The sequence below is a fragment of the Alternaria incomplexa genome, assembly GCF_024043165.1.
Source record: "Alternaria incomplexa strain BMP 0042 chromosome Unknown scaffold_2, whole genome shotgun sequence".
Taxonomy (NCBI): Eukaryota; Fungi; Ascomycota; class Dothideomycetes; order Pleosporales; family Pleosporaceae; genus Alternaria; species Alternaria incomplexa.
Window position 1 is genome coordinate 557,169 of NW_026249851.1, and position 24,999 is coordinate 582,167.

Genomic DNA, 24,999 nt, shown 5'->3' on the forward strand with positions numbered 1-24,999 from the left:
GTACCGCGGAGAAGGAAACCCTCTGACCCAATCACAGCACGCGTCAAAGTAATCTGAGAGATGATGCGATGGGAAATACCATTCTTAAATTTAAGCTATAGCAATGGCACTGGTATCCTAACTAAAGTGACAACTCCAGATTGGCAGACTATTACCGTGCCCGAGACGATGCTCCGTACCTGTAACTAAACGTGCCGAAGCGTAGAGAAACCCTCAAACCAATCCACCACACCCGCTGTCAGTCAATATGCAAAGGCAAATCGGACTAGTTTCGATCAATCAAGTCAAGTTGAAAGGCTGTCGTAAGCGCGAAATCATAGTCGTTGCTTCGGACTTACAAACCGGGAGGTGGAGGGACGGCGCCATAGTTGGAAGGCGATGCAGCTGGTGGAGGCGGCGGTGGAGCAGCGTAGCCGGATGGCTCTGAAGGCGGCGGCGGTGGTGGTGCAGCCGCGCCAGCGCCGGGAGCAGGTGACTGCGTCTGGCCATAGCCGTTCTGAGCATAGTACGCCGCGTACTGCTGTTGCTGGAGTGCGAGATACGCTGCATACCCACCGTAGGCCGCATAAGGATCAGCCTCGGGGTTCTGCTGGTAGTAGGCAATCCATGCTTGTGCCGCATTCGCATCGTAGGCTTGGTTGTTAGCATCAGCAGTCGGCGTCGCAGCAGCAGGAGACATGATTGTGTCCTGGCCGCCGTAACCGTTCTGACCCTGAGCGCCGTAGCCACCGTAGCCGCTGCCTCCTCCGTTTCCTCCACCGTATCCGTAGCTCTGGCTGCGATCACGGTCACCACGATCTCCACGGTCGCCACGATCGCCGTATCCCGGTCGTCCACCGCCATAGCCATCTCGGTCGCCGTAACGGTTCGGTGGAGGGCGTTCCTTGTAAGCGTGGTAATCCGACTTTACCTTGTCGAGGAGCTCGTCGCAGAGTTGCTTGGCTTGGGCTACGCCTTCGGGACGGGGTCCACTACGATCTGTCAGTAATTGGAGGGTAGGAATGGCGGGGTATACGAACGCGATGTGGAGGTACATGGGCTCGTCGCTCTCTTGTCCGCTGTTTGGCTCCATGAAGCCGGAACCGCGACCTTTGATCTGGACTTTGCAGCCTGTCTCCTGTTGAATGAACTTGACGTTGTCGCCACCGCGACCGACAACCTGTGCGCGCAAGTTGAAGCCGCTGATAGGCTCGAGACCTACGGAAATCTTCTCTTCGGGCCACTTGCGCTGGGAAGAGTTAGCAACATGTCGGATGACAGACAGGGTAACATACTCTGCCAAATTCGTCGCGCTCGAAGTTCTCCGGCTCTCTACGGCGGAAACGACGTTCGTCTACAAGGTTAGGAAGGTCCTCCTTCATCATCTCTTCGATCATCTCGACAGCCTTGTCCAGGCCTTCTTTGGAGGTGCTAGTGATGCGGAGGTACAGCGGCGGGTTCTGTTCCCGTTAGCTTTGTCGCGCGACTCTGCGTGTTCACCTACAGTAGCAGTTGCCATGTTCTTGTCAGGGTAGTATTCTCCGCGAGTAGTGACATCTTGCATGTATAAGCAGGTATTCTAAAGGTTAATGGTTGTAATCGGGGATGCGTACCGGCGCCAGTCTCGTCTTTGATCTAGATGGCACATGGAGGTTAGCATTTGATAAATGGGGTGGGGTGCTAGATCAAGTAAGCTCTGACTCTCATAGAGAGATGCGCAAACAGAGACCAACTCCAGCCCCGCAGCACACGCACCAGGTGCAGCGCAGCAGAGCATGGAGAAGGCATGATCCTACATGATCAGTGGACAGCAAAAACAGTTATTTACCCTCTTTTGTGTAGCTCCTTTAGTCAGTGTGTAGCGATTACGGAGATCATTGATCTCAATGTCTTTGATGTAGTCACCATCCTGCTGGTACGTCTCGTTGTTTATGGCCGCGGCGGAGTTTGAGGCGGGCGACTTGGCGACTGGAGGAGTAGCGGCCTGGGCTGTTAGTTTTGTCCTGCTTGGAAAGATATGAGTGAACTTACAGAGCGAATCGGTGGCACGTCGACATGCTGGATGCCCTTCTTCGCCTGAATCTGCGCGTTGATCCTCGCAGCCGCCGCCGCTGCCTTTGCTGCCGCCTCGTTCTTGAAGTTGGACGATGCAGGGCTGTCTGTGCCTTCACGGGCGATAGGGCTACGGGCGCGATGCGACTCGGATTCCCTCCGCGACGGCGACCTGGAGCGACGATCTGAGTCGAAGCGCGAGCGGACAGGGCGCTCGGCATCGTCGCTATCAAAGCGCGATCGGGGGCGGCGTTCCTCAGACATGATGCGGGTGGCCGTAGCGATAGTTGTGGTGTTGCGGGTGAGGCTCGGGTTGGTTGGTGTTTGTCGATGAATCTTAGGCTCTGGCAGGAGCGACTCGCTTAGTAGCGTGCCGCGGCTGAACCTGCCTGTTCGTGGCCTGGTGGCTCCTCCGACAATCGGCCGGGGATTCTATTTCACTTTCTGGGGCAGTTTGACGTGAAGCCCATCCACATCCGCAGTCACTCCTCGCCCACTCGCCTTCACCGCGACCACTGCCCGCCATGGCTTCCCGGAGAGCAATGCTGCCGCTGCGCAGTCTGCTCAACAGGCAATGCGCCGCCTCCCTCCGCCAGCAACAACGGGCATCCAGCTCCTCGTCGACCCAGGCGCTGGCTTACAAGGCCCTTCACCGTCGCATCGCGCCCCTCCCCACCGAAGACCGTCCCCCGGCGTGGTCGGCGCCCGCTGCCGTCAGCAACATCCTCTACGAAACGCCGCTCCCATCCCAAGCTCCGCCCAAGAGCCATATCCTCAACTGTTTGGTACAGAACGAGCCCGGTGTGCTGTCCCGCGTATCCGGTATCTTGGCTGCCCGCGGCTTCAACATCGACAGTCTGGTCGTCTGCAACACCGAGGTAGACGACCTCTCCCGAATGACAATTGTGTTGCAGGGGCAGGATGGTGTCATAGAACAAGCCCGTCGCCAGCTCGAGGACCTGGTCCCGGTATGGGCTGTGCTTGACTACACCCAGTCGCCCCTCGTCCAGCGCGAACTGCTCCTCGCCAAGGTCTCGATTCTCGGCCCGGAGTACTTTGAGGAGCTGCTTGCGCACCACCGAGAAATGGCGCAGACCCCGGAGATGGAGGAGCAATACGAACCAGACATGACAGACGAGGAGCGCAACGCAATGGCACAGGAGGCTGCTCGCGAGTCTTTGCGGAAAGACTACCACCCAACAAACCTGCCCGTCAGTCAGGCACTCCGACACAAGCACGAGCATCTGCGCGCCATTACCTTCATGACTCATCAATTCGGTGGAAAGGTGCTCGACATTAGCACAAACAACTGCATAGTAGAGGTTTCCGCGAAGCCTACCAGGATTGACTCCTTCATGAAGCTAATTGCTCCATTCGGTATCCTGGAGTCCGCAAGAACTGGTAAGCACCGTGGGATGTTCAGGCATGGCCGATTTGCTAACCACACACAGGCCTTATGGCTCTACCGCGCTCCCCGCTACACAACAGTGCCGATGTGGAGGAAATGGAGGCGCAGGATGTTGTCGACAACAGTCTGCTCCCTCCAGGTTAAACGTCTTAAAATGCGGGCGGTACCAAGTTTGTTCAGTGTCAACATATGCGGGCGTTTAATCTACGTGTATAGTATGGCGTTCAATCAAGGCAGAAGACGGCATTCCAAGTCGGAACGCTTCATTCATTTGAGACCAAACACCCTCTTCTTCGACACAACGTGAGACGTACTACGCGTGATGTATACACGTCATGCACGGCCTACCCCAGGTCCTGCCCCACAACAGAATCCAGTCGTTCAAGTATGTTACAGCGTAGGGCAGGTGAACAGGTACCGCTGCGGGGCCCGCGGAAGCCTCGTACGAGCGAGCAACCGGTCGGATGAAGCTAGCGACGTCTAACACCTACCGTAATACACGTTGCCCAGCCGGCTCATAATGTAGAGAACTTCGGACCGGAGCATTGAAAATTCGGACCGACCCCATCAACTACTAGTATACTGCCAAAAGTCCATGAACCTCCACCTGCATCAACACCCACAATATTCTTCCTAAGCCTGCTTTCAATTGCCGAGAATTCCTCAGTAACAGCATCATGTCGCAAATACCCGTCCCTGCTGGTCTCATAGAAGACACGCTAGACCACACGATCGAAATTCTCGCCAAGCAATTCGAACCCGATGCTTTTCAACGCTATATCCTCCTGGATGAAATGCAGGGATCAGGCAAGACGGATATTGGAGAGGAGATGAACAAGGAGGTTTTTGCGTTCATCGTGCCGGATTTTATCAAGGCTGGAGCGAGGTGTATGACGGTTCCTGGAAGTGGGGTGGCTAGTGTCTGGTAAGTACATGACATATCATCATGAGATGTTTCTCTTTCAAGAAATGGAGGAGTTGAAAGAGAACAAAATTTTAGGAGTGGATGTTCAAAGATACTAACGATAGTTCACGCAGGACACTAGAAGAAGTAACAGAAAACTACATCGAAGAACCACACAACCCGCCCGCCGTAACAGAACTAAACTCCCTCGCTCACCACGTCCGGAAACGCTTCATTCCTCCCCAGGCAACTCACATGCTACATCTAGTCCTTTTAGCAAACGACCGCACTCACCCTTCTACTTCAAACCCGGCTAAAGTCAGTGATCTCATTCGCCCTGTTCTTGAGATGGCGAGGGAGAAGGGGTGGCCTGTGGTTTTGGAATCCACGTCCCCGAGAAGTAGGGATGTGTATACGCACTTGGGGTTTCAGATGTTGGAGGAGATTGTTGTAGGGAAGGGGAAGGTTGATGGGGAGGGGAGGGGACGAGAGGGGGGTGAAGGTGTGAAGCTTTGGGCGATGATGAAGTGCTGAGATTCGCTCAGCGTGTATGTTGTTCTGGGAAGTGCGCTGGACTGATACTGTGCGTATATTGCTTACTGTTTAAAGACTGCTCACATGTTCTGACCAATACGCAGGGTCATTGCGCCACAGATTTTGGACGCAACGAGCCATTGGATTCAAATCTGTTGGAGCACAGGCTATTATATCATCATGATCAAGACATTTCAGCGGTTGCCAAGTCATATGTGACCGCATCACCAAGACCAATCGTATATGTAACCGATATCTAAGCAACCCGTCCTTCACATGAAGCAACAAGAAGCAAGCAAGCAAGCGAAGCGCCCCACAAACTTCAATTCTGAGTCGATATCAACCCCTACCACCGGCAGTATTACACCTCGAATCCTCACAATTACTCGAACCGACATACCACGTTGAAGCCCTGAAAACCACACCGATCACCCACGTGGGCAACACACGCAACGCAAGTGGCAGAAACGTTCCAAACGTCTGGGTCTGGATCATGCAAGCGCGATGTCACATACGGCGTTCTAGCGATCCTACATATGCAGCACCCCTGTTCGTCATAGCGGAGCCGGTATAGGCAGGTGAGCACGCGACCTTTCAAGACGCAGGACTAACAGCATGAAATGGAGACGCGCAGACGTGCATGCAGATGTTGATACAAGCATCGCCAATGTGGCGGACAAGTGCCGTAGCTCCGTGGAACTCGGGTATGCATATCGATCCTTTGAGAGAATATGGATTGGTTTGGCGGATTACTTTGCAGAAACCTCGTTTCGACGGTCAAATTCGTTGATTTGGATATGTGGGATTGCCACTCGTTTCATTCAGGACTTGTGATATGAAAAAAGGTAGACTTAGTGACGAAACTAACGGCTGCCTTCATCCTTCGTTCTCGTATATCAAGTTCATAATGTTTGGTCTGACTCACTTTGTCTCCATCGTCTAGCACGACGAGAGTCGTGTAGCTCCTCGGAGGCGCTCAATTGAGCCAGCACTACCGCGGCTCCACGGGATGGGCATGATGAAGCTCCACTTCGGCAATGGGTCCAGGTCCCTGCGACGGGTGGCCGGCGGCCGCAAGTGCTATCGTGTGGGGACGGTCGATGAGTATTCATCGCTGTTGTCTCTCATTGACCAGATAGATGCGGGGACATGTCGTTATCGTACTGAAGAGAAGGTTGTGTGCAAGGAATAATCATGGGACAAATTTCTTCCGCGGCTCCAATTGTGTAGAGATGTCTTGTGTGGTGTAGAGAACATCCCTGGTTCGTCTCGCAACAGGCAAGTGGAGGTTCGTTAAGCTGCACGTCTATCCTTGTCTAGATGCAAGCTTTTCTTCTCCAATTTTCTCCAGATACTTGCATTGGCCAATCGCATTGGTGTAGTGACATTCTGTCGTCTTTCCTGGCAATACCTCCTGCTGCTTGACGATCTAGATTGACTGTGATGGCAGCCACAGCTGAGGCTTCGTCTCGATGTTCAACGTGCCGGCATTGCGCGGTACATGCCGGTTGCCGCTTTGAACTGTGGATCGTGATGCTTCTCTGCAACACGGCAGACGGCTAATGTCGTTTGCTCAATTCGAATCGATTATGGCGTGCGGGAAGCAACAAGCTCTCTAACGGAGACATCGAGCTTGAAGATGCTAGGTTATCAGTAGTGGTTGGTCACACGTTGAGGCTGTACTGTAGACACTCTAGGCTGACCCTTGGAGAATGATAAGCTTACCTCACCAACCGAGGTTCAACACCAGGGAACACGTTCAGCAGTTCCCTCCCCGTCATACGATAACATTGGGTGTAGAGTGGAGATGATATCCCGGCTGCATGGGATGTGGGCCCTTGCGCACGTACAAGGATGCCTGCGTAGCACCGGAGAAGGGTTCCAAGGTTCCATCATAGCGTGGATCGAAGCTATCGAGGAACACCTGCGCTCGATCGATAAGTACATACACCCTTCACAGCGCCATGATGTTCTGGCACTTTCACTCTAGGTTTCCGCACTCGTCTCACATTTAAAATTCACATACTCGGCTAGCAGCGCGTCATAAGCCGGATATCTTGGCATGACGACGGCGGAGGTGTTATCTTGATTCACCCAGTTGAAACCAACGGTACGTAGTCCGGCTGGCGCCCTGTCTCGGCGGTTCAACGGTCCAACGGCTCAATTGCTGTCTGACTGTGTGAACGTGCAACGCTCGCACGTATATTGCACGACCGTGCAATCATGAACCCTCGAGGGCTTATCTGACGGTGCCAGTTTATCGCTTTCATAATTCATAACAAACCCACACGACGCAACCAATTGGGCCTATTTCCACCACCCCACTTATCAATTTGTTGGAATGAAGTACGGCGACACTCTCAGACAGAGGTCCATACCAGAATGGGGCCATTGTGAGTACCACGCCCGCACGCTACGGCGCGACACGGAGAGCGTTCCGCTGACAGACACGCGCATGCAGATAACATCGACTACGACTATCTCAAAGACCTTATCAAGCACCAGACGACGCCCGGCACGAACAAGGCCGTATCCATCCCAGGCCAGGGCGAGAGCACCGAGCGCGCATTCGGCGACACCTTCTTCAATGTTTTGGCACAACAACATGACCGCATCAATCTCTTCGTGCGCAGCAAGAGCGGGGAAATCGAGCGCAGGCTGGAACATATCAGCAAGACGCTAGACCAGCTGCGCGCGCGACGCAATCCAGCGAGCGGGCGTCTTCCCGCGCGGATAGTGGAGAGATATGCGAAGATAGATGCAGACGTCGCAAGGTAGGCGGAATGCGCCGGAACACGCGTAGAGAGAACGCCCGCTGACACAACCGCAGGACCGGCGAGGAGATCAGGTCGCTCTCGCGATTCCAAGTCACCCAACGGACGGGCTTCATCAAGATCCTCAAGAAATACAAGCGCTGGACAAAGGACAGGGAACTCAGTCATGTCTTTAAGCAGGAGATCAGTAGCCGGCCGGATAGCCTGTTCCAGCTGGATCTGGGCTATCTCCTGGACCAATACATCGATGTGCTCGACGCGCTCCGCTCCGCTTTTGATGCCGATGGCACGTCTACGGCGCATGCCGAGAACACCAACGGCCAGTCGTCCGCGGCACACATATCTAGAAGCATTGAGAAGGGCGGAGATCTCGACTTTGACTTGGTGATGAACACGGTGCCTTTGGGCTCCAAGGGCAACAAGGCAACGTATTGGATACATCCAGACCATATCGTCGAGGCACAGGTCCTGTTGCTCCAACATACGCGCCTGTACGTCAGCAAGGCCAGACGGCACGCATCGGGCAAAGGAACGCCTCTCCGCCGCCATTCCTCCACGACCAACCTGGATCCGTACCTTGGCAGCGAAGACACCACTGGGGTAGTTGTCTTGGACCACCCTGAAGCTTTCGCGTTCAAGCAAAACGCAAGTACGATTGGAGCGACGGAAGAACTACAGGGAAGCATCGGCATAAAGGCCGCTGGTCAAGTGCGGTGTTGCGCATCTGGCGAAGCCGCGGTTGTTGTATGCACAGAGGCGGATGCGCAGGGGCAGTCACCGGTAGCCGTCAAGACAGCCAAGATGGAGCGCAAGCGTCTGCAAAGCTTTCTCGACACTTCTGTACGAGAGGACAACATGAAACATTCTGAGAACGGATCGGCTAAAGACGATGCACCGGCGGTTCGACAGTGGCTTGCTGAGCACCAATCTACCAAGCCTATCGCTGGTGCGGTTTCCAAACGCACACGATTCACTGGACTCCATAACAACTCAACAGGAGGCATATGGGCGACACTGGATAAAGACATCTGTCTGAAAGATTCATTGTACAAAGATTTAGCAGATGACGACTGGACTTCGGCTGCTCGAGCAGAATCAGCAAAGAAGTTCCCTCATGCGGTTCTAGAGATTCGGCGTGAAGGCAACCAAGCAATGGCGCTCATCCAGACTCTTGACCGCAGTCATTTGGTACGTCGATATCCAAAGTTATACACAATCAGTATACTAACTATTGCAGGTTGAACGCGTTCGAGGTTTCTCACTAGAAGCACATGCTGTCTGGACTTGCTGCAAACCCAGCGCCATGTCTGCCCCCTTCTGGATCTCCCTCCTCGAGAAGGATATCCGGAAACTGCCAGAGCCGGTGAAGAAGCGGAGTCGCAGAGGCCGGGAGAGCGCAACTGGCTCACAAGTTGGACTATCGCCTCCAGCAACTTCGACATCCAACACCTCATACGATGGACAATCCAGCCCACTGGCCTCTCGTTATGAGGAGTCCTCTGCGACTTCAGTGCACGAGTTTGTCGACCCGCCACCACTACAAGCTTTCCGGAAGAAGAGCCGCAAGCCCTACTCTGACTATCCTCCACCGATGAGCCGGTCCGAGCCAGAGCCGGAAGTGCAGCAAAGATATTGGAACGAGTACGACCACCCCGAAGACGAGGAGACTGGCTACTACATCTACGTCGACCCTGACGCGCCCATCAAATACCCCGGCCAAGATTTCGTCGAAGCACTAGCAAGAAAGACAAAGAAGCTCTTTGGCAGGGACGACAAGGCTGATGAGGCGTCACTCTCCGCCGCCGAAGACTCAGATGACGACACGATCGACTCATCCCCCATACTACACGCCGCAAACTACGGAACAACAGACACCCACGGGCAGTCATCGAATCGCGACGGCTACTTCAGCACGCTCTTCCGCTCTCTCCGCGACCCACGCCACGATGCCGACCTCTTCAATGAGCGTCGCGCACTGCTCGGCCAGGTAGAAACGCATCAACATAAGATCGAAATGACTAAACTGCGCTTTTACTCTACCGCACTGGGTGCAGCTGTTGTCATGGACCTCATCTTGGGTCTCATGACGATGACGAGTCGGAAGAAGGAAAGAGGTGTTGTTGATGCGGCTGTCCTGTTAGGCACTATTAGTACACTGGTGCTTTGTGTTGTCGCGGTTATCAGCATGCGGACAAGGCAGGAGCGTCTGGGTGCGGTGCATCAGGGTGCTGTGCTGAGTATTGCTGCTGCGGTTGTGGCGTTGGATGTTTTGTTGTTGTTGTGGGTGTTGAGGATATGATGTGATGGGGTGGAGTAATGGGTTTGGAGGGTCTTTGCATATATGGTGTTGTGTTTGGATAGCTAGGCGTTTCGGTGTTTGAGATGGGGCGGTGTCGTCTACCGCGGTGCTGTGGGCTTTCAAGTGTAGATGATGGAGCTGCTGGCGCTTAATCAGTTGTACGTAGGTTTGAGATATACCCTGTTGTTACGCATTGGTGTTGCTGTGCTGTAGTATGGTGATGTGTCTCGTTGTGGTATCCGGGCTCGAGCTCTAGTACCATCACACTGCGCGCTGGTTCTTGCAACCAGCATCAGCAAACTTCTTCGCGTAAGTACATACGGTCTATCGCAAGTGTAGGCGTTACCTCGGATGGTGGATTGGGGTGATCACAGACCCTCGCTAATCGATAAGCTGGCTCTAGACAACAACGCCCGGCATGCCTAACATAGTCTACCGTTTATAACGGCCGACAACACGCCCGACTCTCGCACAATCAGTCCAACATGCCCGCGCCAGGTCATTGGATGGATTCTTCGGAATTCCAACCTGCGTATTCCGCCGGAAGCAATGCATGAGGCCCCTCCAAGCGGAATCTGCCATCGCGGTGGGATGATGCTGCCCGAATAGAACGCTCCTGATGAGCCGGTTCTCCTTCGGTCACTCTTCCTTGATGATTGTCGAGCGACCGTCGGGGTATCACAGATCGCTCCAGGGATCATGCGGACGTTGGGTATGGATCTCGACCAGGCGGTCACCTTTCGAGAAGCGCATTCTTCACCTCAACGATCTGGTACCTTACAAAAGCTCATGGATAATTTCGCAACTCAGGAGGAATTCTCTGATGCCAATCTTGCGTTAGAAGACTTGGAGCTGCGTTTCAGACGACCGTCATCATTTGATGGGAATGCGTCGCGAGTCTACCTGAAGCGGATAGCACCGCAACACAGGACACACCGACAAGTTTATAGGGCTGTCATACCTCGTGTAGTCATACCTGAGTGTACGGTGAAAGGGGTGAGGCGTCCAAGAGAAGACGGGATCGTCGCCAACATGCTCAACAAAAGTCAATGCTTCCGACACATGTCAAGCTTGTCCCCACATGGCATGAGATCATCATGAGGCTCTGCTCTTGGCAAACCGGGGGCTGGGGCGTTGGGGGTGTGCCGCACCCGCCGAATCTGTGATGGAGCGGAAGCCCTCTTCCTAGTGGCAGCTAGCTGCATGTCGACTCTGTGGATTTATCTTGTCTACATGAGTGGCTTTGAGGTTTGGAAGATGCGCGGCCGCGAGGAAAAGTTGCCATGCCACGCGCTGCTTTGGTAGGACATCAAGGCACGACCCCGCCGCATTATCTCGGTGTGATAATGCACAGACGCGTGGAAATCGGCTGGAGATGAGCCGCCAGAGTTTATGGAGGAGAAAGTGGACCGCAGTCGCCGCGAACTCCACCTGTCGTCATCCGAAGCGTATGATAATCAGATTTTGCAGCTCCCAATTGCCCATTTGTCCTACATCCTAAACCTACGGAATAATTTATACACAGCGCCATGGTCGCCATGCCATTGTAACCCATTTTTGAGGTGAGTTGAATTCTGCGCCTTCACCCAACGTTATCTCCGATGCGCGGGCGCGCTGACAGTCGATGAAGCCTCCCAGGCTCAGCAGATCTTTATAGCATTTTCCATCGACGCATTTGTACATTAGACCAACACCGCCTGGAGCGACTGCATCTCCAGATCTTATACCCCACCCTTAAAGCATCATGGCTGCCCGACGAGGAAGCCGCTTCATCAAGCCGCTGCTTTACACAGCTGGTGCTGGAGCAGTTGGTGCATCCGCCCTCTACGTTACCCTACGACCTCGCGATATCCCCGGCTCAGAAGCCGCCGCAGTCCCACCACCTACGTATGGCGAGGGAGGTGTCTTCCGACCACCGTCATTCCCCTCCGCCAAGAGCCGCGATGAGCAGATTGCGCAATTGAAGCGCAGCGCAGGTGTAGTCTCGCAGGTCGCCGAGAAGGCAAAGAAGTGGCTTGGTGGAAGTGGCTCTACAGCGGCAGCAGCTGAGAAGGCTGAGGAAGAGCCATATGACCTGTTGGTCATTGGTGGTGGCGCGACCGGAGCCGGTATTGCGCTTGACGCTGTTACAAGAGGTCTGAAGGTTGCGCTCGTCGAGCGCGACGACTTCAGCAGTGGTACTAGCAGTAAGAGTACAAAGCTGGTACACGGTGGTGTACGATACCTAGAGAAGGCTGTCTGGAACCTCGACTACAACCAGTAAGTTGCCCCAGAATGTTATCCATGCGATTCCTGACTTGGTTTAGATATGCTCTCGTCGTTGAAGCTCTCCGTGAGCGTCGTTACTTCTTGGACACCGCGCCTCATCTTTCACAATGGCTCCCGATCATGATTCCGATCCAGAAGTGGTGGCAAGCTCCCTACTTCTGGGCTGGTACCAAGTTCTACGATTTCCTCGCTGGTTCAGAGAACATTGAGAGCTCGTACTATATGACAAAGAGCAAGGCTCTGGATGCGTTCCCCATGTTGAAGAAGGAAGGCCTTGTCGGAGCCCTTGTTTACTACGGTACGTTCAACGGTCACTCCTTTTGCAGCAGGAACTGACATCACCAGATGGTGCACACAACGACTCCCGCATGAACGTTTCAATCGCCATGACCGCTGCGCTGTACGGCGCAACTGTTGTCAACCATCTCGAAGTCACTGAGCTTGAGAAGGATGCCAATGGTCGTCTGTGCGGAGCAAAGGCCAAGGACTGCATTGCTGAGCGCGATGGCAAGAAGTCTGAACAGTTCTCCATTAAGGCCAAGGGTATTATCAACGCTACCGGTCCCTTCACCGACTCCATCCGTAAGATGGACGACCAAGAGGTTCAGGAAATCGTCGCCCCTAGTTCCGGTGTTCACGTCATTCTCCCTGGTTACTACAGCCCTTCAAACATGGGTCTTATTGACCCTAATACTTCCGACGGCCGTGTCATCTTCTTCTTGCCATGGCAGGGCAACACCATCGCTGGTACAACGGACACTGCTTGTGATATCAAGCAAGATCCTGTTGCTGGCGAGGAAGAGATCGACTGGATTCTCAAGGAGGTTAAGCGCTATCTGCAGCCTGAGATCAACGTTCGCCGCGGCGACGTCCTCGCTGCCTGGTCCGGTATCCGTCCTCTCGTCCGTGACCCCAACGCGAGCGCGACTGAGGGTCTTGTCCGCAACCACTTGGTGACCACCTCTCCTTCCGGCCTGATGACTTGCTCCGGTGGCAAGTGGACTACCTACCGTCAGATGGCCGAAGAGACTGTCGACGAGGCGATCAAGGAGTACGGTCTGAAGACTCAGCCGCTTGTGAACCCCACTCTCGTTAGCGGAACTGAGGTCAAGGACGAGGCTCCTCTTGACGGCACCTGCCAGACCCACCGTGTTCGACTTGTTGGTGCTCACGGTTTCTCCAAGACCCTGTTCATCAACCTCATCCAGCACTACGGCATTGAGACTGACGTAGCCAAATACCTTTGCCAGGCTTACGGTGACCGTGCATGGACCGTCGCAGCTCTTGCATCGCCCACTGAGCAGCGATTCCCTGTCCGCGGCGTCAAGATGGCCGAGCTCTACCCATACATCGATGGTGAGGTCCGCTACTGCGTCCGTCACGAGTACGCTCAGACGGCCACCGACGTAATCGCGCGCCGCATGCGCCTGGCTTTCCTGAACGCCCAGGCTGCTCTGGAAGCTCTCCCCAAGGTTATTGACATCATGGCCGAGGAGCTAAAGTGGGACAACAAGCGTAAGGACGTTGAGTGGAAGAACTCTGTCACTTACCTCGGCTCCATGGGTCTGCCCAAGAACAAGCTCTCGCTCACCCGAAAGGATGTCGAGAGCGGCCACGTCGGCAAGTACACAGATGAGGACTACCACCTCTACGCTCGTCACGGTACGTCATACTCCGACGAGGAAGCTTGTGCAAACCTCTTCGCATTTGGAATTCGGCTAAATGAAGTATTTGCAGATAAACCCGACGAGCTGCTTCAGTCCGACAGCAAGTTCGCAAGCGGTCAGAACCCCGTCATCGGCCGCGAGTCCAAGGTCAACAAATAAGCGTACAGCTACGCACTCACAAATCTGACATTGGGGCGGAGGACCTGTCACATCCTCTCCCCCCATACACATCACTCGCATACTGTACCATCCTACTCGGCGCGGAGGCGTATTCGAGTCGACTTGCATCATGTTGGCGCTCGATACCATCCGCATGACTGGCGTCCTTGTCTCCATATCGCGATATGTATATAATCGTCTACTCTTAGCGTTACCTGAAAGAATTGAGTTGACTTTGTTGCGCTCTTGATATGCTACAGTTCTGTCGTCGCTATCTATCTTTTTGCCGAGGCTTGCTGCTCTCACCGCTCGCTAGTTTCTTCTGTCTCCACTGATACCCACATTCCGCTGCTCTACTACAAGTTCTTTGCAAGGCGTGGTCGACTATCTTTACGGATAATCTTGAGTGGGTTTCATTGTCTGTAGTTTTAAATGTTTCAATTTTGAGGTTTGCCATCACTGGTATCAGCGATACCAACTCTTCTTCAGTAGTATAGTGGTCAGTATTTCCGCTTGTCACCAGTGTTGGCAACTCGCGGGAGACCGGGGTTCAATTCCCCGCTGGAGAGTACTGTCGCTCGTTTTTTTGGCCTTCTTTTGACCAGTGGTGGTGATGATGATGGTGTGATGTAGGGCTCCAATTTGGTTGAGTCTTTTTTGTCTGCTATTGCCAACCCATTTTGGTCAGGCAAAGCGCGCGTTTTACGGTCTGGAAGCCCCTTGTTCTTTCTTGATTTTTCAGAACTGTTAGTGGAAGAGTAAGTTGCCTGCTGAGAAGGCCGCTTAGCAGATTAGTGAAGTCTGATGCAAAGAACAGAGTGCGCCTTTGACTCAGGCTGGGGCTTATTCTTGGTTGGGAATGACCATCGAGATGACTGATCAGTGAAGCCCGATGCGCTTCTTCCAACCTACTGTTGCTCATTACCCAGCTATCCTAGGCTCTCCATTCCAAGTCTGGAAGGTGCAAATGTTTTCTTAGTTGTTGTTGACGGGGCTAGAGGTAAGTGTGCAATTCTTACTCGAGCGATACTCAGCCTGGACTAACAGCATGTCAGCTACATCGAAGACCAGGGGTCATACCTGACGCCTCGACATGATCTGGTGAAGAACTTGGAACCTACTTTGTGCATGGTATCACAGGTATGCGGAACAGGCATCAGGACACAAGTCAATATGTGTGTATGCCTTTTGCCTGACTCAATCTCGTCTGGATCTCTAGGGTGATGTCTCGTTCAAGGATCTTCGCCCACGTGCTGTCAGCCCCAGGTTTCCCGTTTTACGTAGCGTCAGGCTGGACGCGAGTCAGATTATGCTTTACTGGGAAGGGAAGAATTCTGCCAGTCTGCACGGTGAAATCCCGCGTTCCCGTCCTTGCCTGCGGCTGCTCATGGTTACCCTGGTAGAGCCGTAGTATTCTCTACATGGCCATGACAGGGCTGTGCATGAATTATCATACTCTGGATCGCTCAGTCTACTCCAAATCGTAAAGTGGACTGAGTATGACGACGGACTTGCACGCCGAGCAAGTAGCATGCACCATCAAGCAGAAATCCATCGAGATCTCAAGGTTCATGCGTTGTAGTGCGACACCATGGTCTTGTAGCCCATGCTGCACTCGTTCGTTCCATCGAGCCGGTTCTTGACGGCGTCGACCTACGCAACTGTTCAGCATGACCTGATACGCTCTTCGTCACGCTCTCTCCAGCGTGGGGGCAGCTCTCTCAAACAACTGGAACTTGCCTCGGCAGGCTTCAAGTTCTAAGACAGGTCGTCATTTCAAGCGTGCAGCAGACGGAATGGACCGTGATGAGAGTTTGTTGATCGGTTCGAAAGGCTTGGAAATTCTTGGATCCGGGATCAAGTCCACAGCATTGGGTTGAGGGAAATTGCAGCCTGTGAGTTGATCGATATTCCTGTTCGGAGATTCATGAACACTGCGGGAGCAGGCATTCCAAAAAAGGAATCTATCGGTGTCTTTCGCCGCACAACAGATCTTACCAGGTTTTGGGCTATTGTTCTACCACTCAATCCTCGAACCAGGTCTGAATACCCCTTGGTCAGATCTTGGGCCTCAGAGCATCGTCACGTATGGCTTCTCGGCGACTTGATTCGCACTTGCCGGCAACCTCCACGTACCGACGCACACGAGAAGCGACGTTGAGCCAATGTAGCCTCTGATATGACAACGCCCGCCAGTTCCCACGTCAATTACGTCTTTGCAACTTCTACTTCAGCCTATAGATCTTGCGGCATTGAGACAGCTGCCTCGGTATTATTTCAATCATAGTAGTTCTTGTCGATCTTTTCTTGAACGTATGCAACATGACCACAGTCTGGCGGAAATAGGCCATGCGTCATTGGATACTTGCTTTCCCCGCAATCCATCCGCATGGGACCTTGTGAGCGCAAACAACTTCTTTGGGGAAATGATCGACGCACCAAGCTAGTTCGGGCAAGAGACGTGAACTAGTCCGTGCGGAGCGTAAACCTTCCGTCCAGGTGCAACGCCACTGCCATATGAAGAGTTACCAAGCAGGTACGCATCAATAGTCCCGTAGCAAATGCGAACTCGCTTTCGGACATGGCTCCTAACTACCTATCTTGCCCCGCCTAGACCTCAGAACATCGCCGCCGATCGACTCCGGGGTATGTCGATCATCGACTACACACTGCGAAGTCAGGGGTGGAAGCAATGTCGCAGCCAATCGAGGTGCGCGGATATCGAAGACTTGCTGGCGGAGATGTAGGGTTTTGACAGCGTGCAAGGAAGTTGCCTCGGTCCCGATCTACGTCTCTCGATCTAGGAACAGAAGTTGGATAGGAGACGATGGCAAAAGATTATAAGTAGAAGACTCAGACGACAGAAAGAAGATCATCCTCTCAGGTCATCTCGAGTAAACCACAACAGTACACTTCGGGATTACTATTCATCATGCATACTCTTTCTCTTCTCCTCCTCCAGGCCTCAGGTGCCATGAGCTACGGCTGGGTCGCTGGCCAACCTGGTGTCAACTCCAGGTTGTTCGCACGCAACGCCGAAGTCAAGCGCCAGGCCAACTGCCCTTTCAACCCTGTTCACAAGGGCGCTGCTCCATACGTTGCTCCTTACACCTACTCTGGAGCTAAGAACGGTGTTCCCGGTAGCCAGAAGGGTGGTATCAAGGTGCCAGCAGATGGCGACAAGGCTCACGCCTACACTGCTCCTGGATCCAACGATATCCGTGGACCCTGCCCAGGATTGAACGCCGCAGCCAACGTAAGTTGCATCCACCGAACGCGAGTACCATACATTTGCTAACTGAACGCAGCACAACTTCCTTTCTCACGATGGTATTACTAACTTCCAGGAGTTGGTCGACGCCCAGCAGAACGTCTACAACGTAGGCTACGACCTTTCTGTTCTCCTCGCTGTCCTCGGTATCGAGGCTGGTGGTGATGTGCTCTCCGGACGTCTCAGTATCGGATGTGACGCCACGTCTCGCACTGCCACACTCCCTCTTCTGGGCAGCCAGCCCGGTCTTGACGGCCACAACAAGTTCGAAGCCGATTCTTCGCTCACACGCAACGACTTCTTCCTTGCCAACGGAGACAACTACAGCTTCAACGGCACCTTGTTCGCGCAGATGAAGGCGGTCGCTGACACCACTTCCGGTGGAAAGTTCGATCGTGAGGCCCTCTCCAAGTACCGCAGCAACCGGTACGACGACTCTGTCGCAGAGAACCCCAACTTCTATTTCGGTCCCCTCTCGCTTCTCCTCTACGGAGCCGCATCCTTCCTTTACGAGCTCTTCCCCAGCTACGGTGACAAGGGTGTCCCAGATCTCGCAACCATGAAGTCCTTCTTCGGTGCCGTTGAGGACTCCTCCGCCCCCGGTGGCTGGCGTCACGTCCCCGAGCGCATTCCCGAGAACTGGTTCTCGCGTGTCGAGCCCTACAAGAACATGGACGTGACCAACGAGATTCTTGCTCAGTACGTCAAGTACCCCAAGCTATTCGGTGGCAACGTTGGCAAGGGCAACTTCGACGCTCTCTCTACTCCATTCGATATCATCGTCGACGGAAAGCTGCCCAGCGATGCTACCGCTGCTCAGCTTACTTGCCTGCTTTACCAGCTGGCTGTCAACCTCATTCCCAGCACCGTCAGCAGCGTTACCGACCTCACAGATGCGTTGATCGACTTCTCCGCCGGAAAGTTGAACCCCATCTTCAAGGATGCTGGATGCCCCTTGATGGTCAGCAAGTAAATCACGCTTGCCTGTTGAGCATGCCAGCAGCTGTTACAGCGCAGGCTGAGCTCCAGTTGAAGAATTGTTCTTAGTGAACCATGACGTTTGAGAGCGAGGCTTAACCTCATGCCACTAAGGACATCAAGTCCTAGGGTGTAGTAAATAGCAAAACTAATTGCAATCCATCACATCGTTATAATTATCTGAAATGACCCGAGTGATGCAGCATCGATGTAAAATAACCCCGAAAGTTTACGAATTCCAAATGAAAAGTGTCTCGGGTTTACTTCCGTGGTCAAGCGCGTAAAATAACGGACTACCTATCCAGGTAGGTAGCTTAGCGGTCTTGACGTCATGGACCTTCAAAGACCAGCCTCAAATCTCGAGTCTATGCATCATGCTTCGCAATACAATTCCTATCTGGTGCGTACAGCAATTTTGCTCACATACAACGCGTGCGATGTGATGAGCGCGGTGATCTATTGTTGTGAGTTTTGCTGAGCTTTCCATGGATACACTTGGGAACATGGCTTTCGGATCCAGAGAATGGGTAATCGAAAGAGCAGTTTTGCAACGATTCCATGGCGTGTATTATTTCCCATCGTATATATAACCCGGGTATCACTGTGGTGAAAGAACAGGTCGGCAGTGCACTTGGACCAAGAGATCAACAGTGTAAGTCTGAAAATGCACACAAAGGCGGATAGATGCACTGAATTAACACCGGGGGCGCTTTGGCAGTTTTCAAAATATCTCATGAATAACCATTTATGTGTCTACATCATCAACTTACATCCCCGCTGGATGTCGATATGGTCTTCTGACTTCGTCTGCCCAGCGTACGCGTGTCTCCCGATCGGCAGAGCATGGTTGGTACTATTGTCGCCGTTCGTATGAAGAAAGAGGAGATGTACGCATGACAAACTTCTAGCATCGGCTACATGGTTTGGAAAAGATTCAAGATGCTGTCACTCTGCTCTGCTACGTGATCAAGACATCCACGTGGGCACTGCATCAGACCAAACGACAAAGCGCTACATCAAGTATAAGAGACAGTCACTGATCTCGTCTCATTCAGTCATTCTCCATACATACACCAGAAGTATGGCCCTTCAACTGTTGCCCACAGATACGCACGAGCAACAACTCGCAAATTATGTCCACGCTATCGACAATCTCACACGAAGATGCACATTCGACGGTGTAGAGATATCCTACCTCCCACGCAGCGCTGTAGACACCCTCACAAGTCGTCAAGACATCACCGTATTCATAACCAAGAGCACTTACCCACGGGAAGAAGTGTCCTCTGTCCATGATGCTATCGCTCTTATAGATCTAATCGAATGGAAGAGTAAGAAACTCTTCCTCCTCGCCATCAAGCTAGGACTCAGTCTGGAATTCCTCTCTACACTCTTAGATGAGATGGATGATGATGATCTTCCTATTGCGCAGGAAAAACACTACAAGATAAGTGAAAATTATCGGATCAGCATGTTCAAATTTCTTCGAAACCAAGCACTGGTATGTGCGCCAGTACTTGATACAGAGAAATTTGATCAAGTGGTTCAATACGTATCTTGCATCCCGTTTTCAGCGGTCCACGTCGTTCGGGAAGGAGGTGTTTATGATGTGTCATTCGATCCGGAGCATCTCAGGCAGAAGAATGAGAAAGTGTGGAGATTGGAAGTCTTTGGAAGTGCAGAAGAGGCAAATGTGCAGAGGCCTCGATTCCACTGGGGCTTCACATGTGAGGGAAGGTGGTATTTCTTTCGTGAAAAGCCTGACGGGGATGTCGATGAAGATTACAAAGATGATCGTGAAGGGGGCGAGGGCGACATACCCGAGGTTATGGATGTGCCGGACGTAAAAAATTTGCCGGGATATATTGGTCGTTGGCAGTGAATGAGCACGCAAGTTTGCTGACGGCTTGAGCGTGATCAGTTTGTAGAATAGCAATCATAAGCTTTAATTATCTGAGCTGTTCACTGGAGTCTACATGACTCTAGGCTGCACCAGTCTAGTCTCTCAAGCTCTCATCTGTCAGACTCAAAAAATCCATGGCATCATCAATGACCATACCGACTACCATACCTGATAGCTCTCAATACATCCTCATCCAGCACTTCATACAGCAAAACACCATAAAGTGCACCATCTTCGGCGAAGAAAACTCCTTCCTTCCCCCGGCCGCCATAAAAGCTCTTGCCACGCACGAGAACATCAGAGAAGTAGTGGATTGCGATTCCGATCTTAAAAAGATATACTTCCCCGATCACAGCCGCTCGTTTCTCGCCTATCGAGTTTATAAGCATGCACAGAAGCTATTTGTAGTCGCCGTCGCAGAGGACTTAGGCATGCTTTTCCTGCGCGACTTACTACGAGGAGAGCGTGCAGTAGACGAATACTTACCTCTCGATATGAACACTCGTGTCCGAGACGAAAACGACGTGTTCTGGTCCGACGTTGATACGCAGGGATTTTTAAGCAGACAGAAACTTGTTTGCGCGCCGATCTTTGTTATAGGCTCGTACAATCAGAGTGTTGGTCGTCATTTCGGTCTACCAATCGTAGAGGCGAGAAGGGTAGCTGGGAGGGAGGACGAAGAGAGAGAAGTAAATGAGGTGAAGTTCCATGACGAGTATTTAAGGCCTTCGGAATCTGCAGAGCCCGGTGAAGAATTGGTGCTGGGGAGGATGTTTTTGATGAGGCGTTTTGCAAACATAGGTGAGGCAACGAGTGATGAGAGTTTTGATAAGGCTGTATTTGGGTTCAGATGGAAAGGGAAGTACTATCTAGTAGGCGACCCTTAATCTTCAGCGCCATAGAAGAGCGAGAGAGCTGAACTACGTGTATCATGAGATACACTCGCTTGGTTGACGATGGCACATTTACAACAGTCGAGCTGACTTGATACTGTGTGACCATGAGCTGACATGCGGAAGAGATACGAAATATACCAACTTCCGGTGCGACCTCGTGTGACATGAAGCTGAACGCCTTGGCTCCTGCGTCAAATACTTGCGAATCTATTGCCAATAGTTTTGTGGCCAGCAGAAAGAGAGAGACTCTCTGCTTGAATGGCCATTGGATATAGCGTATTTGTAGCCAGCAATCGGGGATGATGCATTACGAAGACGAGCAAGACGCTATGGGAAGCCAACGACAAATAGCCATCTTGTCAGATAGACTCGTGAAAGCAATAATACATGGGTCTGGGAAGATAAGCCCAAGATGAAAGCCGCAACTGAAACATTCATGGGTCCCTGGACTGCGGTCATGATCGAAATCTTACACGTACAGTGCTCAATACACAATCTAAAGTCAGCTACCAGCCGATGGCGTATTCATCATCGGTACATCTGACGTTTCGCACACCTGCACGCTGCACAGATTTCTGCCGCTACTCAACGCCTACAATCTCTTCTCATCATCGGTAGGCTGGAGCAGTCTTCTCAACTAGTTGTCCAGATACTAATGTCGCACAACCACACCTCAGCTAGCGTAGTCTGTTAGCATACAGCGTCTATCCGAGTAGTCCGATGTGTGTGTAGGAGAAATGCAAAATTGATCGAGATCGCGTGCATACAAGCAACGAAGATCACTTATTGAAATGTCGATCGGACCAGGATCGGCCGGGGCAACGGTATGATCTGTTGCCGGGGATTTCATCCTTCACACATAATTTCTTGGTACGCACACCGTTGACGAGAAACTTACCGCGGCCTGTGAACGATGACGATGTCTTGCAGACTGGACGGCAAAAGCATCTCGACGTCTTCTAGCGTACCGTACGCGAGGTCGACGTCGGATACGCACAGAGATCTGCGCATGAGCCTTCTTCCGAACTTCTACTCACAAATGCCGATACACGTCTGTTGGCACGTAGTAGCGAAGGGTTCTGCGATCTAGAACAATGCGGTAATCCTCGGTCCTGGGCGATCCACCATGTTTGGTAGACTTGCTCAAGCCAAACCTGGCGAACCATAGGAACTGGAAAAGCAGCGCATCAGAAGTGCCGTAGCGCCAACTCCTGTTCTGCGGCTTTCCCCGTTGAACCGGAATCTCTCTCCAAGTGATCATGAGAAACAACTCGTTTAGTGGTGACGAAATCAAGGTTCTCATATTACGCACGAGAAACAACCCAGGCCTTCTGTGAAGACGCGCGGTCGGGCAGGACGGATGAACGTCAGTCGTTCGATGAGCGTGCTGCCGAGAAGCGAACGATGAAAACTCTTTTGCTACCCAAGAGCGAGACTGAGTTACTCACCACACACATGTGATAGGCCGCGATGCGATGGGTGTGGAGATGGATAGGTATCGCAATCGATAAGTGGATAAGGTAGGGCGCAAATTCTCGCACATGGCTGCCGCGCGGAACCAGTGCCGCCCAGTAGGACAACGCCGAAGGTGCAGCAGCCCCACAATTCATTTCCAGCGCATGCTGACGGCTTGTGAATGCCATCATCACAAAGTCCAGAAGCTGTGGAGTTGGCAGCGTGCAGAACAAAGCGAGCGAACGACAGCTTTCGTTGAGACGGTCCGGCAGAAGAACCGCAGGAGGATATGTCACCTTGACGCTGTGACGGCTCGCCAACCGGTCCCACGTTGCGAATCGGCGCACAGCAAGTTGGAGCTGGCTGGCAGGCAGTGGAGCGTACGCAGCCAATGGTGAGTACGGAGAGGCAAAGTCTGAATAACGAGAGCGTGTCCACATAGCCACGCGCCGTCGTCGCCATACCGCTTCTGCGTTCTAGCCCATCTGCTGTCAGTCCAGGGAGACATGGCGCGACTCCTTGCGATACACGTGTGTAGCATTTCCCCAAGACAGGTTCAGTCAAAGCGGTCGGTGCCTCATCTGCGATGATGACATGTGCCCGAACGAGGCGCAGACACGCTGTGCCTGGGATGTTTCGTTTACCGGCTTCAGCTCCAGCCATGCCCCTGGCGGAAGAGGGCGCGAAGAGCTCCGCGATGCAGTGATCGTCAGGCACGGCGTTGTGATTGGCTGACTGTGTCCGTCGCCATGCCACTTGCGGAAGCATGAAACCCGTCAGCTTGCGATATTTTGAGCTTGGCCATATTTAGCTGGAAACCAGCGCACTGTCAGTGTAAGGAAAAAGAAGGCAATCGATAGAGGTGGGAGGGCCCTTGGCAAGCGCATGCACATGAACACAAGGAAAAGGAAGTCTGGAGTTCGTTGCGGTGGAGATGAGCGCCGACAATTTCGAACGAGCGACGGCCATGGGCGAATGAGCGTGGTAGTGGGGCGACGACTCGAGCTTGTCTGCGGTGTTGTTGAGGCCGCCATGGCACGCCGTTCCACCAGCAGCCGGCCCGGAGTGGCAGGCCCCCCGATGACAGAAGCAGGCTAGATGCGTCGTGGTGAGCGGAGGATGCGATGCACAAGCGATGGCACCAGGCACGTTGCCAGGGGCCGGCCTAGTGCCGACCCTAGCGTAAAAGCTCGTGGGAATCCACTCTGCCCACCTTTCCTTCACTCACTAACCCACACCATCACCCACACACTCTTTCTATATTTCAACCTGCTCCCTCCCTCCTGTAACACTCATTCTACAGGCTCGAGGTCTTCTTGTTCATTCATTCACTCCCTAAAGACATTCTGTCTTCAACACTGTCATTCCTGACACAATACATTGTCAACGCGACAACTCACAATCCCACTCATTCGAACTGCTAGTCGGTTCTGTCACTCCTGCAAATCCCCAACAAACACCTATAGCACCATTCCTTCAGCTATTCAACACTACCAACCGCCAAAATGAAGACATCCGCTGTCCTCGCTTCTGTCCTTTTCGGCTCCTACGCCGTGGCTGCGCCTTTCGACAGACGCGCCCTTGTCTACAAGACCGAGGTCGTCACTGAGACCGTCGTTGTCTACACCACCGTCTGGGACGACGAGACGACCGCTCAGCCCACTACCACCAGCGCTGGCGAATTCTACGAGCAGCCCAGCAAGCCTTCCACCACCAGCACTGTAGTCATTCCCTCGTCTTCTGCTGTGGTCACTCCCCAGGCTGCTCCTACCAAGGCCGCCCCCACCACCTCCAAGGCTGCCCCAGCCTACACTCCAGTTGTTCCCGAGAAGCCCTCCAGCGTCTACACTCCTCCCGTGGAGACCCCTACTTCCGTCTACACTCCCCCTGCTCCCACCACTCCTGCTCCTGCCCCAGTCTCCTCTTACGTCGCGCCTCCACCTGCGCCTGAGCCAACCACTACCGCAGCCCCCGAGCCTGTCTACTCTCAAGCCCCTGCTCCTGCTCCCTCAAGCGCTGCCCCCAGCTACGGCTCCTCTGGTGGCGTAACTTCTGGTGAATCTTTCGACGATGTCGAGATTACCGTCTACGACATGAACGTTGGTGACCTTGGTGCTTGCGGTGAGCTCCAGACCGATGATTCCAAGGTCGTCGCCATCAGCATCGGTGCCTGGAACGCCATGGGCGGAAGCATTCACGACGTCATGACCGGCGAGTCTTCCAACCCATGGTGCGGAAAGCAAATCGAGATTGAGTACCAAGGCAAGACTGCCACAGCCAAGATCATGGACATGTGCCCTGGCTGCGTCAACAAGTACGACATCGATCTCTCCCGCTCTGTCTGGTCTGAGCTTGGCCTGTCTGAGACTACCCGCTACCACGGCGTCAACTGGAAGATCATCTAAACGTCTTCTTCAGCCACGCCACGATCCATATACCCAAGATTCTGATA

General features: G+C 53.1%; 7 protein-coding genes and 1 non-coding gene across 8 annotated transcripts; 7 read left to right on the forward strand and 1 right to left on the reverse strand.

Annotated features, from left to right (window-relative positions):
• Nucleotides 1-334: 334 nt before the first annotated feature.
• J4E90_001678 (uncharacterized protein) lies at nucleotides 335-2,295 on the reverse strand (the record flags this gene model as incomplete). Its single annotated transcript, XM_051431263.1, has 6 exons — nucleotides 335-1,228; nucleotides 1,275-1,439; nucleotides 1,484-1,536; nucleotides 1,593-1,614; nucleotides 1,808-1,963; nucleotides 2,011-2,295. The coding sequence occupies 6 exons, from the start codon at nucleotides 2,293-2,295 to the stop codon at nucleotides 335-337; spliced, it is 1,575 nt and encodes a 524-aa protein (XP_051294397.1).
• Nucleotides 2,296-2,555: 260 nt separating this feature from the next.
• ILV6 (acetolactate synthase, regulatory subunit) lies at nucleotides 2,556-3,583 on the forward strand (the record flags this gene model as incomplete). The annotated part of the gene is made up of 2 exons (XM_051431264.1): nucleotides 2,556-3,432; nucleotides 3,483-3,583. The coding sequence occupies 2 exons, from the start codon at nucleotides 2,556-2,558 to the stop codon at nucleotides 3,581-3,583; spliced, it is 978 nt and encodes a 325-aa protein (XP_051294398.1).
• Nucleotides 3,584-4,116: 533 nt separating this feature from the next.
• Nucleotides 4,117-4,545, forward strand: J4E90_001680 (uncharacterized protein; the record flags this gene model as incomplete). The annotated part of the gene is made up of 3 exons (XM_051431265.1): nucleotides 4,117-4,364; nucleotides 4,478-4,490; nucleotides 4,540-4,545. 3 exons carry the CDS (start codon nucleotides 4,117-4,119, stop codon nucleotides 4,543-4,545), a joined length of 267 nt encoding a protein of 88 aa, XP_051294399.1.
• Nucleotides 4,546-7,218: 2,673 nt separating this feature from the next.
• Nucleotides 7,219-9,950, forward strand: J4E90_001681 (uncharacterized protein; the record flags this gene model as incomplete). The annotated part of the gene is made up of 4 exons (XM_051431266.1): nucleotides 7,219-7,270; nucleotides 7,339-7,651; nucleotides 7,708-8,839; nucleotides 8,889-9,950. 4 exons carry the CDS (start codon nucleotides 7,219-7,221, stop codon nucleotides 9,948-9,950), a joined length of 2,559 nt encoding a protein of 852 aa, XP_051294400.1.
• A 1,744-nt stretch (nucleotides 9,951-11,694) lies between these two features.
• J4E90_001682 (uncharacterized protein) lies at nucleotides 11,695-14,044 on the forward strand (the record flags this gene model as incomplete). The annotated part of the gene is made up of 3 exons (XM_051431267.1): nucleotides 11,695-12,209; nucleotides 12,257-12,516; nucleotides 12,564-14,044. 3 exons carry the CDS (start codon nucleotides 11,695-11,697, stop codon nucleotides 14,042-14,044), a joined length of 2,256 nt encoding a protein of 751 aa, XP_051294401.1.
• A 482-nt stretch (nucleotides 14,045-14,526) lies between these two features.
• Nucleotides 14,527-14,613, forward strand: J4E90_001683. Its single transcript has one exon. It is a non-coding gene; the product is annotated as a tRNA-Asp (tRNA).
• A 2,363-nt stretch (nucleotides 14,614-16,976) lies between these two features.
• J4E90_001684 (uncharacterized protein) lies at nucleotides 16,977-18,288 on the forward strand (the record flags this gene model as incomplete). Its single annotated transcript, XM_051431268.1, has 2 exons — nucleotides 16,977-17,300; nucleotides 17,353-18,288. The coding sequence occupies 2 exons, from the start codon at nucleotides 16,977-16,979 to the stop codon at nucleotides 18,286-18,288; spliced, it is 1,260 nt and encodes a 419-aa protein (XP_051294402.1).
• A 5,764-nt stretch (nucleotides 18,289-24,052) lies between these two features.
• On the forward strand, nucleotides 24,053-24,952 carry J4E90_001685 (uncharacterized protein; the record flags this gene model as incomplete). Its single annotated transcript, XM_051431269.1, has 1 exon — nucleotides 24,053-24,952. One exon carries the CDS (start codon nucleotides 24,053-24,055, stop codon nucleotides 24,950-24,952), a length of 900 nt encoding a protein of 299 aa, XP_051294403.1.
• Between the last annotated feature and the right edge of the window lie 47 nt (nucleotides 24,953-24,999).